The sequence below is a fragment of the Lupinus angustifolius genome, chromosome LG17 (assembly GCF_001865875.1).
Source record: "Lupinus angustifolius cultivar Tanjil chromosome LG17, LupAngTanjil_v1.0, whole genome shotgun sequence".
In the NCBI taxonomy this organism is placed as follows: Eukaryota; Viridiplantae; Streptophyta; class Magnoliopsida; order Fabales; family Fabaceae; genus Lupinus; species Lupinus angustifolius.
Genome location: NC_032025.1, coordinates 3,653,339 through 3,668,351, shown reverse-complemented (window position 1 = coordinate 3,668,351; position 15,013 = coordinate 3,653,339). Strand labels below are relative to the sequence as shown.

Here is a 15,013-nt window from a genome sequence, read left to right as displayed (position 1 = left end):
ATTACAATGAAAAACGAGTAAAAACTTTCCATCTTCACTCGAGTCACAAATGTAATATCGATGCATACTTTACTCGAGTTATGTAAAAAATTCAAACCATGTATACTTTAGAGAATGTTTTTTAGTTGGATAAGTATGAAAAAAATGGATAAAACTTTATACACAATCAATGCATCATTTATCATTCATTTGTATTACTTTCATGTAAAAGTCTGATTGAAAATTGGGTGTACGATATAGTAATAGTGTAAAACAAACATTGAGAACTCATGTTTTTGTGTTATCTATATTTATACTATATATAAAGTCAAAACATATTATAACTACCTACATGACATAATTTTCACTTACATATTTTACCATTATAATTAATAATTATTATAATGTTTTGCCATACAATAAAAAATATAAATGAAAGTTATATTCATTAAATATATCAAATTACCAATGCATTTTTTAATAATATCACAATTAATTTTTATATTTTTATCAAAAAATTATAATATCATGTATGAAAAAGTGATATATTTCTCTAAAATAAAATATATAAAAATTAAATATTCAATATTAAAAAGTAAAAAATGCAATATACATAATAATTACAGCTAGTATTAATAAAGTTTATTTAGGTTAAAATAGAAACATTATGGGATCTTGTAAGCATTAGTGAGTGGGGACCCATAATATGTCGTTATATACTACCGCCAAATTTGTAATGAATGATATTTCTGTTTTTACACGTCATTTGTCTTCCACTCTTCTTCTCCGACACCCGTTCCTTTCTTTACCTCACCGTGTCTTCTCTCTTCACTCCACACTCTCCACACTTTCTCTTACATCACTTTTATCACACTATAACAACACCACTTTCTCTTACATCACTTTTATCACACTATAACAACACTATCTCTCTTCTCTCACTACTCACAAACACTATGAAGCAGTTCAAGTCCTTAGGAAGAGAATTCGCCATGGGATCACAATCCAAAGAACTATTCCACAATCACTCCAAAGAATTTCAACTTCTCATCAAATCAATCGGCGATTCCAAATCCAAATCCGAAGAAGATCGAATCGTCTTCAACCAAATCCAAACCCTCAAAACTCAACTCACCGAACCTAACATCTCCAACCGCAACATCAAAGAATACATTATCACACTCCTCTACATCGAAATGCTCGGCCACGACGCTTCCTTCGGTTACATTCACGCCGTTAACATCACTCACCGCGATAACCTCAAACTCAAACGGATCGGTTACCTCGCCGTTACTCTGTTCCTTCACGATAACCATGACCTAATTATCCTCATTGTTAATACTATCCAGAAGGATCTTAAATCCGATAGCTATGTCGTTGTTTGCGCCGCGCTTAACGCCGTTTGCAGGCTCATTAACGAGGACACCATCCCCGCGGTGTTGCCTCAGGTGGTGGAGCTGTTAGGTCATTCTAAGGAGGCGGTTAGGAAGAAGGCGGTTATGGCGCTTCATCGGTTTTTCCAGAAATCGCCATCGTCTGTGTCGCATTTGGTGGCGAATTTTCGAAAGAGGTTGTGTGATAATGATCCGGGGGTAATGGGTGCTGCTTTGTGCCCACTTTTTGATCTTGTGACTGTTGATGCTAACTCTTATAAGGACCTTGTTGTCACCTTTGTTAACATTCTTAAACAAGTGGTTGAACGCAGGTTGCCTAAGAACTATGATTATCACCAGATGCCAGCTCCATTCATTCAGGTCCATTGTTGTTTCCTTTACCATGTTATGTACAAGTGCCATTTTAGCCTCACAATGTTTCATTTCGCACAAGAAATTCTTAGATAATGTTTGGTTGATAGGTCAGAACTCAGAACAGGGCGGAATAGAACATAGGATTGTTCTATGTTGAGTGTGCTTTATAAATAGAACCGGACAAGACATGACATGAGATTTAAAATAAAAAATAAATAATAACATTTTAGTTTAACCAAAAGGGGTGAAACAGAGAGAATAGAACACCATTCCATCTTGTTTTGTTCGTTTGAACACTACCCTAGGTTTATGCAAGAATTTCTAATTTTGCATTTATCTTATATGTTATTTGAGTTTCAGCTGCAAACGTATTTCAAATGTGCAGGTTAAGTTGCTGAAAATCTTGGCGTTATTGGGTAGTGGTGACAAGAAAGCTAGTGAAAACATGTATACTGTTCTTGCTGATATAATCAGGAAGAGTGATTCATCAACTAATATAGGGAATGCTGTTCTTTACGAGTGCATACGCTGTGTTGCTTCCATATATCCCAATCCTATGTTATTAGAAGCTGCTGCAGATGTTATTGCGAATTTTTTGAAGGTTTGTTTTAGTGAAATGTGTTTTAAGTTTATAATATGTGTGTTATTGGATTTGGCTATCATGTATTTTACATGTATGTTGTTGATATGTGTTCAGAGTGACAATCATAATCTCAAGTACATGGGGATTGATGCCCTTGGTCGGCTGATAAAGTTAAGTCTAAATATTGCTGAACAACACCAACTGGCTGTGATTGACTGCTTAGAGGTGAGAACATCCCTCATGATCTCAACTCCACATTTTGTTGTCAGGTTTGTTTGATTCATTAATGTTGACTGCAATCAGATTTTGTTGTGTCAACTGTCAAATTTAGGAAAATGTAAAGTTATAGCTGATTTTTAGAACCAGTTTGTAATTTCAACCGATCTTTGGAATAGAACATATTTGTGAGTTATTGGGAGGTTTTCACTTTTAAAACCTTAAGATTTTGTTGGCAAAGACATGGTGCAATTGTGCAGTTGTGTAAAAGCAACCCTTATTATGTCCATCGTCTAAATTCAAGGTTCTCCTTGTTGTGCACATTCTTGAATTTGGAGTTCACATTAAAATTTGATGCATGTGATGCAGGACCCTGATGATACTATGAAGCGAAAAACATTTGAACTTCTATACAAAATGACCAAGTCCTCCAATGTGGAAGTCATTGTTGACCGCATGATTGATTACATGATTAGCATTAGTGACGACCATTATAAAGCCTATATAGCATCTCGATGTGTGGAACTTGCTGAGCAATTTGCACCGAGTAATCATTGGTTTATACAGGTAATTGAAATTGCTGTAATCCTATTGAGCTATTCTTGTTTCTGCGTTGTAATTCTTATATACATCAATTGGTAACTAAGAATATCTTATACTTTGATTACACAGACCATTAATAAAGTTTTTGAGCATGCTGGAGATGTTGTGAATATTAAGGTGGCACATAATTTGATGCGATTGATTGCTGAAGGATTTGGAGAGGAGGATGATGCTAAATATAGCCAGTTGAGATCGTCTGCTGTATGTTACTTTGATAATTTCCCCATTTTATTTAATATGTGCAATTGTGCAGCACAAAATTTTGCATGTGTGGTACTGAATGGAAACTGTTTCATGTAGGTTGAATCATATTTGCGCATTCTTGGAGAGCCAAAGCTTCCATCTGTGTTTCTTCAAGTACTTTCTATCTCACTTATGTTTTGTGTTTCTGCTCTTGTTTTACTTTCTGGAGAAATTAGATTTGTTTTCTTGTCTAATGTTAAGTACTGATTACAGGTCATCTGTTGGGTTCTTGGGGAATATGGCACAGCTGATGGAAAGTATTCTGCTTCGTATATGAGTGGGAAGTTATGCGACATTGCCGAGGCATATTCTAATGATGAAAATGTTAAGGTATTATTGAAAGCCGACCTTTTGGTGATAAGGAAAGAGGGAAATTCAAAATGCATTTTATTTAGGGAGACTCTGATTATTATTCGGCAATTTCTTTCTATTTTATGGTTACATTAGATATTGACACCATTATCAAATTTATCACGTTTTCAATTTAAAATATCCTCTTTCCTTATGAGGGTAAGGTTGTGCGCATCTACCCTCCTCAGACTTCACAAGGTGAGAGCCTAGTACATCGGGCTACCCTTTGTAATAGCGTGAGTCGATAGTAAGTTTGCTGCTTATTGACCAACAGGTCATAAGTTCAAAACCTGAAAAAAACCTTTTCGCTTGTGGGGGTAAGACTGTGTACATATACTATCCTCAGACCCCATTAGGTGAGAGTCTCATGCATTAGGCCGATCTTTATTGTGTTTGTATCATGCATTTCTAGCATTAGCTTATTTGTTGATGATGTGGTTTTTGCATGAAGTTTGGTATATTGTTCAACATTTTCTTTTCTTGTTAGTTCCATGAGACCCATCCCATGTGTTAATCTAATATACATCACGTCTGTTTATTCAATCTATCTGCTGTGCAATTTTGATTTGGGACTAATTTATTGTTTTCATGAAGGCATATGCTATTTCAGCATTGATGAAAATTTATGCATTTGAAGTAGCAGCTGGGAGGAAAGTGGATATGCTACCTGAGGTATGTGCTGAATGATGTTGCCATCTGCATATCTATTTTGTCCATAAGAAAACATTTTCTTTTGTTGATAATTCAACATAACAAAAGATGGCACCAAGGAATTTGAAGATTAAATCTTGGAAATAATTCTTTCTTGAGTTATATGAATGTTCACGAGGGCCATGCATGTTTTTCTATGATGATTATAGCCAATAGGGCACTCAATTCTCAATTTCGAGTAATGACTCATGGAATAAAAAATTTCGCTGTTCTAATGTAGTTGATAGATTTCAATTTGGCATGTGGCTGAGATGCTGATCTTTATAGACTAATAATAGCAAGATGACTAACCTTTTCTCTTCTACTTGCAGTGCCAATCTTTGATTGAAGAATTATTAGCATCCCACTCTACAGATTTGCAGCAGCGTGCTCATGAGTTGCAAGCCCTTATTGGTTTGGATGCACAAATTGTTGAAACAATAATGCCACGGGATGCAAGTTGTATAGGCATTGAGGTTATTGATGCTAATTCTGCTATAATATTATGTGTTCAACAATAATGAGTTGGTAAAAGGTTACTGCTGCATTTTAAATTATTTGATAGTTATAACCCAAGCTTTCAATTTTTTCAGTGGCTTAAGTATGCAAGTTGTAGTTGTTTGTTTTCACTTTCTCACTTTTCCATCCTCCTTTCCTTCCCGCCTTCCATTTTAAATTATTTGCTGCATTATTACCCATTCTCCTTTCCTTCCCCCCTTTTCCATTTTGCTCAAACTTTCAACCATGTAAAGATGATTGCATTCAAATGCAATCTGTAGAACTTCCGAAGCTTTTTCCTTTCTTAAACTTGGTCCTCCAAATAAGTACTTTCTCCTCTCAGAAAACAACTTTGCTTAGCATTACATTAATTTTAATTTTAGCTTTGCTTTGTTTTGCCTGGAATAGAAATGCTTGCCTACCTTAAAAGTTCAAACCCAGTGACTTGGCTATACTATTTTTTTGGGGAACAAAATGCTTGAAGTATGTCAGTGAAATAAACTGATAGATTAGGCCTAAGCCTAGTATTAAAAATGTGTATAGAAGGGGAAATATGTAAATCTAATTAGAGATTTCCTAATTGTAACACATTTCCTATAATAGTTTGTTAGTTAGGCTTTCTATAATAGTTTGTTAGTTAGGCTTTCTATAATAGTTTGTTAGTTAGGCTATAAATAGGGAACTAGTCTCTTGGATGAAGGGGAGTTAATGGAGAAGTAAATTATGATAGTGGAATCAGGGGAAAGGTCGTGAGACCTTTTGTACATCTCAAATCTTGTTCTTATTTCATTCTTTCTAATAGTATTCTTGTTCTTCATCCAACCAAGAATCACATTGATTCTTGTTTAGGGTATTGTTTTCCATTAATTCTTGTCTTTCTTCTTGATCTTATCATAAACTTTCTCGCAAATGTATGATAACTAATTTAGAGTTTCTTAGTGTGGTTGTCTTGTTGTTGCCAAATACTGCTGCTACTATTTTCTTTTTCTTTGTAACAAACATAAACCATCTGATTTTAGATTCTGTTCTCCCCATATCTTTATTCTGTTTAGTTCTAATTTATTTATTAGTTATTCTCTCAATTAAATTGTACATTCAAAACATATCTTTGTACCGTTTTCCTGCTGAATATACATGGCTTGATGAATATTGAGTACAATATTTATACACAGGCCAAGACTTATCAATTCCTAAACTTAAGGGATCTGAAAGTAGTAAAGATAAAGATATAACACCGTTGGCTAAATAATATCTCAGCAGTAGCAATTTAAATTTGCATTTTATACATACATGTATCTTTTTGCTAAATGGTAACGGTAATGTGCTTGGCAATGCATACTACAGTCTTGTTTTTCTGCTTCAAGGTTATTGATGCACTGAATATTATATGCAGGTTGATAAGGACCTTTCTTTCCTCAATGGTTATGTCCAGCAATCTATAGAAAAAGGTGCTCAACCTTACATTCCTGAGGATGTGCGCACTGGAATGGAGAATATGAGCAGTTTCAGAAGCCAAGATCAGCAAGAACCTTTGCAGCATGGACTGAGATTTGAAGCATATGAAATTCCAAAGCCTCCAATGCAATCAAAAGTTGCTCCAGTTTCATTTGCATTCTCAACAGACATTGCTTCAGTACCCAAGGCATTGTATTCAAGGGAAACCCACCATGTCTCATCAATGGGATCAGCATCAGAAGCTGGATCATCAGAGCTTAAGCTACAGCTTGATGGTGTTCAGAAGAAGTGGGGTAAACCAACTTATACGTCTTCAACCTCATCTACCTCATATTCTACTTCCCAAACACCAACAAATGGAACAGCTAAGGTGGATGATCCAACAGCTGTCAACTCGAAAGTACGTGATAGTTATGATTCAAGAAAGGCACATGTTGAAATTTCTCCGGAAAAGCAGAAGCTTGCTGCTTCCTTATTTGGTGGTTCTACCAAACCTGAGAAAAGATCATCCACTAGTCATAAGGTTCCAAAAGCTAGTGCTAGTGCTGCAGACAGATCCCAGGGATCAAAGACTGCAGGTGTACCCGATGAATTAGCCATGGAGAGAAAAATTCATCACCCTCCTCCAGACTTGCTTGACTTGGGTGAATCAACCGTCAGTACTGGTCCTCCCCCTGTGGACCCTTTCCAGCAATTGGAAGAACTTCTTGACCCAAGCATTAGTTCCACAACAAATCATAATACAGGTGCTGTTACAAACACACTTGATATTATGACACTCTATGCAGAGACTACTGCAAGTGGGCACAGTGGCAGTGGTGGCTATTCTATCCCCGTCAGTGGGGATAATTTAGATCTTTTATATGAGTTATCGAATGCAGCTATCGGAGTTGCTAGTGCAGAAACAATTGCGACACCTTTGCCACAATCTGTGAAGTTTTCAAATGCTAAAGATTCTGTGCAGAAGGATGCATTTGTGAGGCAGATGGGTGTGAACCCTTCAAGAAACTTGTTCAGGGACTTGCTTGGCTAGTCAATTTGCAAAGCCAATTCTAATTCATGATGCTTGAAGGTAGACTGCATAGCGACTTGCTGCTCGTGGAGTTGCCTGAAACAGTTGCTTATCTGATACATGTAAAATCGAATGATATAAACTATTATCAGGCATGGATGGTTTCAGCTCCCTCCATGGGGTGTGATTCACCATCCAGAAATAGTGGCAGAACCAGGTAAAAACTGTACTCTGTAAAATAGCTTTTGTAGTAATTGTATGCACGAGGCTTTCCTTGTTGCATCTAGGTTTTGGTCTGTCTACTCTGGACTTTGAAGGAAGGGTACTATTGTGCAGGGTTAAGTTTGTTGTATCTAGTTTTGGTCTCTTTTTATAAAATAAAATAAAAACATTTTTGCGCATTTTTCTTTGTCCATATAATGATTTGCTAACAATATGAAGTATGATACTGTGGCTAATAATATCAGTTTGATGTGTATCACAATTGTTCTAGTGATAATTTTAGAGTGAAAGTGAGGACAGGTTCATCTATTCCTTTGTGGAATGCCGTTGTGCCTGCGGTTGGCCTTCTTTCATTTCTTTAAATGCCTTCAAGCCTCTCTCTCTCTATTTCCCCTCCTCCTGTTGTTTTGGTTTTTATTTCTGCTGTCAATGCAGCCATAAGAGTAAGAGTAATGGTTTATTTCAGTCAAACTTTTTCACATTATCATGTATTTATCACACCTTTTTCAATAAGGTTCATCTATTACTTGAAAGGTTTATTTTAAATATATTATTTAGTTGGATACATTTGGTTCATGAACCAAACGAGTCGAACTTGAATACCCAACTCTTGAGTCAACTCTTAATGAGTTGAGCATAGCTTCGCCAGACCTAACTCAATTCATTTCCACCCAAAAAGGATATTGAACTTCACTGATTATTATCAGTCTTAGGAAGATGCTTGATTTCTAAACTGTAAAATCATATATGTGGGTTTAAAACAAAGTTATTTTTTAATGATCAGTCTTGGACAGTGGACATTAACATGATACTCAAAATTTCAAGACTTTTAGCCAATTCTAACTGAGATAAGAACTTGATTGTTCAATCTTATTACATATAAAATCTTGATATCAAAGCAGGGAATTGTTGGTTGGGTAGTGGCTGACCCTGGCCTCTGACCCTATGTTCAACAGTATGCGATTGACAAAATCAAGTTAGATCCAACAAAGTTATAATGATTAATAATACACAGAACATGATGGTATTCAAACTTAATCTTTTTTTAGATCAAGAGATCTCCAAAGTCGAGTTAACCTTTTGTTTTTTCTATACACGGTACATCAATCAAATTCCGAACAACATGATATGTTCCACTTAGTACCCAACCTTATTGGTACAAATACTTCCAATTAACTTCATTAAATAGATTTAAAAAGTCAAAGAACAGCACTGAAAAAATAAAATAAATTGAAAACTAAAAGAACAGAATCTACTCCTGATACGAGAGGTGTACAACTATCAATTGAATGAACCCAAACTACTTCAAAATTTGCTCTGCTCTTTCCCTTTTTCTTTTTAGTTTCTCGTATACAGAGATTGGAATATCCAACTATCCACTGAAATAATTATCTCAATGTTTCAATGATTTTGCTTCTTAAAATTAATCTTCTGGTACTTATTGTTTTTAAGTAACAAAATCTATAGTTTACACATACATCAACTAATTAATTATTGTAGAAAGTATAACATGAGAAGATATCCTTCTTATACAGAAACTTGTGATTCAAGATTCTCTAAATTATACTCATCAACAGCTAAGCAGTGCAAGTTCAAGAACCGTACAACCTACCATTTTTTCTGAAGAAAAATATCATTTGATTTTGTCATAAAGGTTATAGTCAGAAATAACGTTCTAAATTGGTTTCTTCCTTACCTAACATTTGGTAGATATGTTCATTGAGACAGAAAACAAAATGAATATTATTCTTAAAACTAGGTATGCACATTTCTTGTTGGCTTTCCATAAGTAAGGTATTAAATAACGATCATTATCTTGATTTCAAATACTTCCAAAACCTTGATAATATTAACTACTTTGGACAACTATGGATTATACGAACACAATTGGAATCATGATTCACTTTTGATAACTCCAAAGAAATTCATATTATGTTTGTAATGATCGCGAATCCAGACTTATAACCTTCCTCACAAGGGAGGCAATATATGTGTTGGTGGTCAATCTAATTTGGATTATGAATGTACTTTGACTTAACTATTATGAATAGAGAAAAAGAGGTATACACCGACGGTATAAGAATTTTCTACACTGTCACTTTATTTTCTACCATTCATTTTTAATTATGTTTGACTTTTCACAAAAAGTAATTTAAATGAATGGTAGATAATGCACTGATTGTGTATAATTCATTACAGTGAAAGTGGATCAATATTATACTCTATTCATGACCAAATTTGGAAGTACTAACTGCATATGACTCTGAAACCATAAAAGAAGTTTGTCTTGTTACAAACATAGTCAAGTTCCATTCATATATATATATATATATATATATATATATATGAATGGATGTTAGAACTGACGAACACGTTAAAATATCCAACAAAGAAACAAAATAGGAAAATTGAAAAGTTGAAAATAAAGAGTGAGGTGAATAAGATTGTAAAATAGTTATATACTTTTCTATATGAGTGGAAGTAGTATAGAAGATCCAATCATATTACATAATGTTCATTATTTTATTGTTGTTGTGTATTATCCTTAGTAAATAAAAGGTTATACTATTACCAAAAAAATATAAGGATATATACTACGACTTTAATGTATGGTCATCTTAATGCTGCTAGCATTGGTAAGCTTGAAAGGACATGTGTTAAGATTTTAGGAAACCAGAGTTTGATTGATATGGAATACATAAAATGTGTATTAGTCAAAGTATAAGTCATTGAAATGCATGTTTGGAAAATGTGAGACACGTATAGTCACTACTACTTTTCTGCAATGCCGTGATTCTTTGGCATTCTATATTATTTCCCTTTTTTTCTTCTTTTCTTAAATTTCTTTTTAATAAATAAATGGGGTGTCTTTGCACCTTAGAGATGTATGATACTATGATTAATTTCTGCAACACATCTTAGCACAAAAAAATCACTTTATTATTATATGGATACAAAACATGTTAATGAATACATCAATGCAATATCTTGAGAACTTTTCCTCAAGATATTTTCAAAAGAAAATGAAAGTGAAGAATGTAAAAGAACTTAATACTATGCTCTCTCTCTATGAAACCTATATGTACACTTGTTTGTATTCTATTTCCAAGACACCCCTTTGGGTATGTCTAGGACAAAAAAAAGAAAGGAATTATTGCTTGATATCCCATTTTTTATTGTATATTTGCATTATGGTTTTTTTGCTCTTAATCATTTTCTCAAGAAAGTTAAAACCATTTTGAGACCTATGAAGCTATTCATTCCATAATAGCACTTGTTGTTGGATATGAATCTGTCTTTTTCTCTGTGCTATCTACTTCTTGTGATATAATGTAATAGGCAAGCCATTTTGGGGAAGAGCAAAAGGACCATACTGGATTCCATTCTTTGCACCCTCCATAGACCATCTGCACCAAAATAATAGTAACAAGTTAAAACAATGAACTTGGAAAACTTTCTAAATTTGGAATATGTTTCCACTTAATGCAAAAAGGTTGCAGTGATACACTGTAAGTAGTAATCAAAGTGTTACCAACCTGTACTTTGTGGTCAGATGATGTAGAAGCACTAGCATCTCCAACTTGGCTAATTCATTCCCTGGACATGCATGGATCCCACTTCCAAATGGCATAAAAGTATTGGCTTTTGGTGCAGCCTGCAAATAATTATAAGATTCTATCAAACTCTGTGTCTCTGGAATAGGTAAAGTATGATAAACAAAAATATATTGTCTCAAATCATTTCCTAAATTATGTCTCGTACTAACGAAAACATGTCATCATTGTCATTGGTGCAGGATAGGATTTGGGAGGATGAGATACTTGTTCAAATATCACATATATGAATAGGAATAAAAGAAAAGTAGGTAAATGCAATGTAATGTAATAATATCTATATAATACTAGAATAATTACCTTAAATCTTGAGGGATCAAACTTCTCTGGCTCTTTGAAGTTGTCTGGACTATGGTGTATATTTCTGAATAGTGGTAGTACTTTCCATCCCTTTGGTATAAGATGCCCTAAGGAAAACAAAATTCCAAACACAGAATCTGTGAGCCTAAATGAGAAAAGGAAATGAAATTTTGAATACTAAAAAAAGAAAAACAAGGTATCATATAAGATTTAGATATTGACCTTGATACTCAACATCTTCCACTGCTTCTCTAAAAGTAAAGGACAAAATTGAAGCAACTCTTAGAGTCTCTTGTATAACCCTTGAAGTTATTTGCATCTTTTTAGCATCTTCCCAATTCAAACCCTTCTCTTCACCACTTTCTTCTTTGCTCTTCAATATAGATTCTTGCTCCTCCTATAATCAAAGTCACATATAAAAAAGAAAAGGTTAATTACCAAACAAATTTCTTCATAAAATTATAAAACCAAATGATTGAAAGTAGGACACAGATACTTACAGTTACAGCTTGTAGGACACTAGGATTTTCACCAAGGTACTTAACAATCCATGTAAGAACACTGGCAGTGGTATCACGCGCTGCAAATATGACACCAATTACATTATCTGCTATTTGTTCATCTGTGAGCCCTGCTTTCTCTTCCATGAATGAACCCAACAAGTCCTTATACTCTTGTTTCTCTTGTCTCCTCTTTGAGATTATCTGTGCTACAATCTGTGCAAGTTCTTTCCTTGCTTTCATGGCCTTGTGGAACAGTGTTCCAGGAAGGTTAATTGGCATTGAATTGTACCCTTGCTCAAGAGTGTAGTAACACCTTTTCAGATCCTCTCTATACATAACTTCTTCTTTTCCAAATATTGAAAGTAGGGCAACGTTGAAGGTGAACTGCAATAGATCAAAATTCAAATTTTTTTAAAACCCATTATTAATTTTGTAAAAATACATTAGAAATTAACAAAGAATCAAAAATTGTCTTGACCCTTTGATTTTTATACTTGGTATTATTAGTTTTTCCTGTTTTTGTATTGTGTGAACATGAACACTGATTTAGAAGTTGAAGAAAATAAGTTTCCAGTGGCAAACTAAGTATATGACTTCTCAAGTTCCCAATGAAAACTAAATCTTTAAATTTCTAAGCCAATTCTCATGTCCACATAATAGAAAACCATTGAATTTTGTAAGAATGAGAACAGAGGAACACTCTGTTCTGCTCTGTTTTGTGCTCTGCTTTTGAGTAGCTTAGTTGAAGTGGAGTTGCATACCGTCTTCATTTCAAGGAAAGTGAATATTTCACGTCCTTCCCATGATTTAAGACAATCTTGGGCAATGGATTCAATTGCAGGAACAATGTTTTTGATGGATTCAGGCATGAAGGTACGAAGTACAAGCTTTCTCAAGTTAGCATGGTACTCTCCTTGGTGAAAAAAGATAGCTTGTTTTCCCAACATCCTCTCTTTGCTTGCTGGGAATGTTGGCTTGAATAGATGAGCTTTATTGAGCACAAACTTTGCAGCTTCTGGGCTTGAAATCATCACACATGGACAACCTAAAATGTGGGATTTGAAGATAGAGCCATACCTATAAAAAATGAACAATCCAAGTGCATATGTATGTTAGTGAATTGAGCCTATGAAATAGTTGAAGATGGTAATAATAAAAGTTCTCAATTATGGTTGTAGTAATGGAGACTACAAAAATCTCAATATTGCGGGAAAATGAGGTCGATGCCATTGCACTTAGAAAAACTGCAATATTACGACCACAATTTAAAACCTTGATATGAATGGAAAGTGAAAGTACTTGTACATGGTTATGTACCTTTTTATTTTTGTGGCAAAGAAGACATTTGGGTCTTGAGAATACATTTGAAATGTTTCTCCTATGTAAGGATATCCCATTGAGCCAGGTGGGAGTGGCAAGTGTTGGCGTTTGGAGACAAAGAGTTTTATGAATGTCTTGAAAAGAACAAGAATGAAGAGAAAAGAAACAAACAAGGACAACATGGTACTTGGTATTTCCATATTTTTATGTTGTTAGTAGGGTGAGTAACTTGTTATAAGTGAGAGAGGGATAATGTAGAAGGTTTGTGACAAAATAAGTTGTAAACTTGAGGTATATATAGGCTGTTTTGAGTTGCAACATGCAAGAGAGTAAAAGCATAGGAAGAGAGGGGGAAAGAGGGAGGGAAAGAAGGAAAAAAAAATAGAGGCTTTCAGCTATGATTACAGCTCAATTTCCACTCACTGAATCTCCATCCAGCTCATTCATGTTTTTTTATGTAGATTTATTGTTTCAAATCTCGTCTCACATGTTCGTCTTGTATTAATGATAATAGAACAAAATAATGGTAACAATAAAATTTTAAATTTATATGACATATTTTCATTAACACAAAATAATATATGAGATAAGATATCAACAAGACAACAACACATATTTAATCCAGGTTTTTTGTCCGATTCAACTCTCTTTCTCACACTCACTCATTAAGGAATTTGTATCTCTTTTCCATTACCATATTAAAATTATTACATGTGTTAAAAATAGAAATGTAATTATCTTAATTTTAACTTATTTTTAATAAAACCAATTATAATTCTTATTTCCTCCCTATCCAGCAGTCCTATACCGAAGAGGAGTTGAACTCTTAATAGTGAAGGGGAAGTGAGAGAAAGAGTGAGCACGTGTCAGTAGAGTGTTTAGAAATACATACATGGAAGAAGAGTGTAAGTGATTATAGTTGACTGTATATGTATGATGAAAATTGAGAAGGGTCTGTCTCTGTTTAGAAGGGTCCCTCACTTTGATTAATTAATTATTAAATTAATCATATAGAGGGGACAGATATTAACCCTTAAGCAACACAAAAAGCCAAAAAGGGAACTTCTAGTAAGGTACCTTTTTGTGTTACTTACATTTTCCGTACTATTTGGATTCTGTATTTTTTATATATAGGAAGTGTGTTAACTACTGCTGTCAGGATATTAGTTTATAGTGTGAAGATTAATATTCACTAGTGTAGAATGATGATGTGTTTAATATAATAAAAATCTTACAAGTTACATTTGCTAATAATATTAATCTTTCACTTTTGATTTTTTAGGAATGAGAACTTTGATGTGTTGCATATGTTGGATTTAATTTGGCATTAATTCAATGATATAGGGGTTTGATATTTGTTTTGTAGACTAGTGTATGTATTATGCGCGTTTATTGATCCTTTTGTAATTGGATTGAGTACCCTTACTCTATGCTTGCTAATATAAGCATATATCTTAGGCTTATAACAAAATATATTCTTAGGACACATGATACTTATTTTATGAATTCTTTGCAATAGCAAATGCAATCATGTAGGAGTACAAATCTTCATTCCTTGCCATATTTGTTCTTTCCTTGTTGAAACTTTCTGCCTAACCTCTATTGCTACAAGAAAGTAGACGCAACAACTCATTTTAGGACACAGAAAGCGGTGTAGTATAATTAATCTGCGGTTG

The 15,013-nt window shown here is 34.1% G+C and overlaps 2 protein-coding genes across 7 annotated transcripts; one reads left to right on the top strand and one right to left on the bottom strand.

The window, feature by feature from the left end:
- On the top strand, nucleotides 765-7,777 carry LOC109331422 (AP-4 complex subunit epsilon-like). Of its 5 annotated transcripts, none has more exons than XM_019565906.1 (11): nucleotides 765-816; nucleotides 858-1,733; nucleotides 2,113-2,328; nucleotides 2,425-2,535; nucleotides 2,896-3,093; nucleotides 3,199-3,330; nucleotides 3,430-3,486; nucleotides 3,586-3,702; nucleotides 4,318-4,395; nucleotides 4,746-4,889; nucleotides 6,305-7,777. In XM_019565906.1, the coding sequence occupies exons 2-11, from the start codon at nucleotides 936-938 to the stop codon at nucleotides 7,397-7,399; spliced, it is 2,946 nt and encodes a 981-aa protein (XP_019421451.1). In that variant the 5' UTR covers nucleotides 765-816; nucleotides 858-935; the 3' UTR covers nucleotides 7,400-7,777. The 5 variants fall into 5 exon arrangements, with proteins under 5 accessions (XP_019421451.1, XP_019421449.1, XP_019421450.1 ...); XM_019565903.1 differs by having other exon boundaries at nucleotides 777-1,733; nucleotides 6,305-6,772; nucleotides 6,806-7,777; XM_019565902.1 differs by having other exon boundaries at nucleotides 776-1,733.
- LOC109331424 (abscisic acid 8'-hydroxylase 1-like) lies at nucleotides 10,519-13,659 on the bottom strand. 2 transcript variants are annotated; one of them, XM_019565907.1, is made up of 8 exons: nucleotides 13,335-13,659; nucleotides 12,779-13,094; nucleotides 12,015-12,401; nucleotides 11,737-11,911; nucleotides 11,515-11,621; nucleotides 11,137-11,255; nucleotides 10,921-11,007; nucleotides 10,519-10,869 (listed from the first exon to the last, which is right to left on the bottom strand). In XM_019565907.1, the coding sequence occupies exons 1-8, from the start codon at nucleotides 13,535-13,537 to the stop codon at nucleotides 10,854-10,856; spliced, it is 1,410 nt and encodes a 469-aa protein (XP_019421452.1). In that variant the 5' UTR covers nucleotides 13,538-13,659; the 3' UTR covers nucleotides 10,519-10,853. The 2 variants fall into 2 exon arrangements, with proteins under 2 accessions (XP_019421452.1, XP_019421453.1); XM_019565908.1 differs by having other exon boundaries at nucleotides 10,519-11,007; nucleotides 13,335-13,657.

Coding starts and splice junctions, on each gene's coding strand:
- LOC109331422 (XM_019565906.1), top strand. CDS start 936: ATGAAGCAGTTCAAGTCCTTAGGAAGAGAATTCGCCATGGGATCACAA. Junction 3,094..3,198: donor GTAATCATTGGTTTATACAG/GTAATTGAAATT, acceptor TTGATTACACAG/ACCATTAATAAAGTTTTTGA. Junction 4,396..4,745: donor AAGTGGATATGCTACCTGAG/GTATGTGCTGAA, acceptor TTCTACTTGCAG/TGCCAATCTTTGATTGAAGA.
- LOC109331424 (XM_019565907.1), bottom strand. CDS start 13,537: ATGGAAATACCAAGTACCATGTTGTCCTTGTTTGTTTCTTTTCTCTTC. Junction 13,095..13,334: donor TTTGCCACAAAAATAAAAAG/GTACATAACCAT, acceptor CATTTTTTATAG/GTATGGCTCTATCTTCAAAT. Junction 11,256..11,514: donor TTGATCCCTCAAGATTTAAG/GTAATTATTCTA, acceptor AATTATTTGCAG/GCTGCACCAAAAGCCAATAC.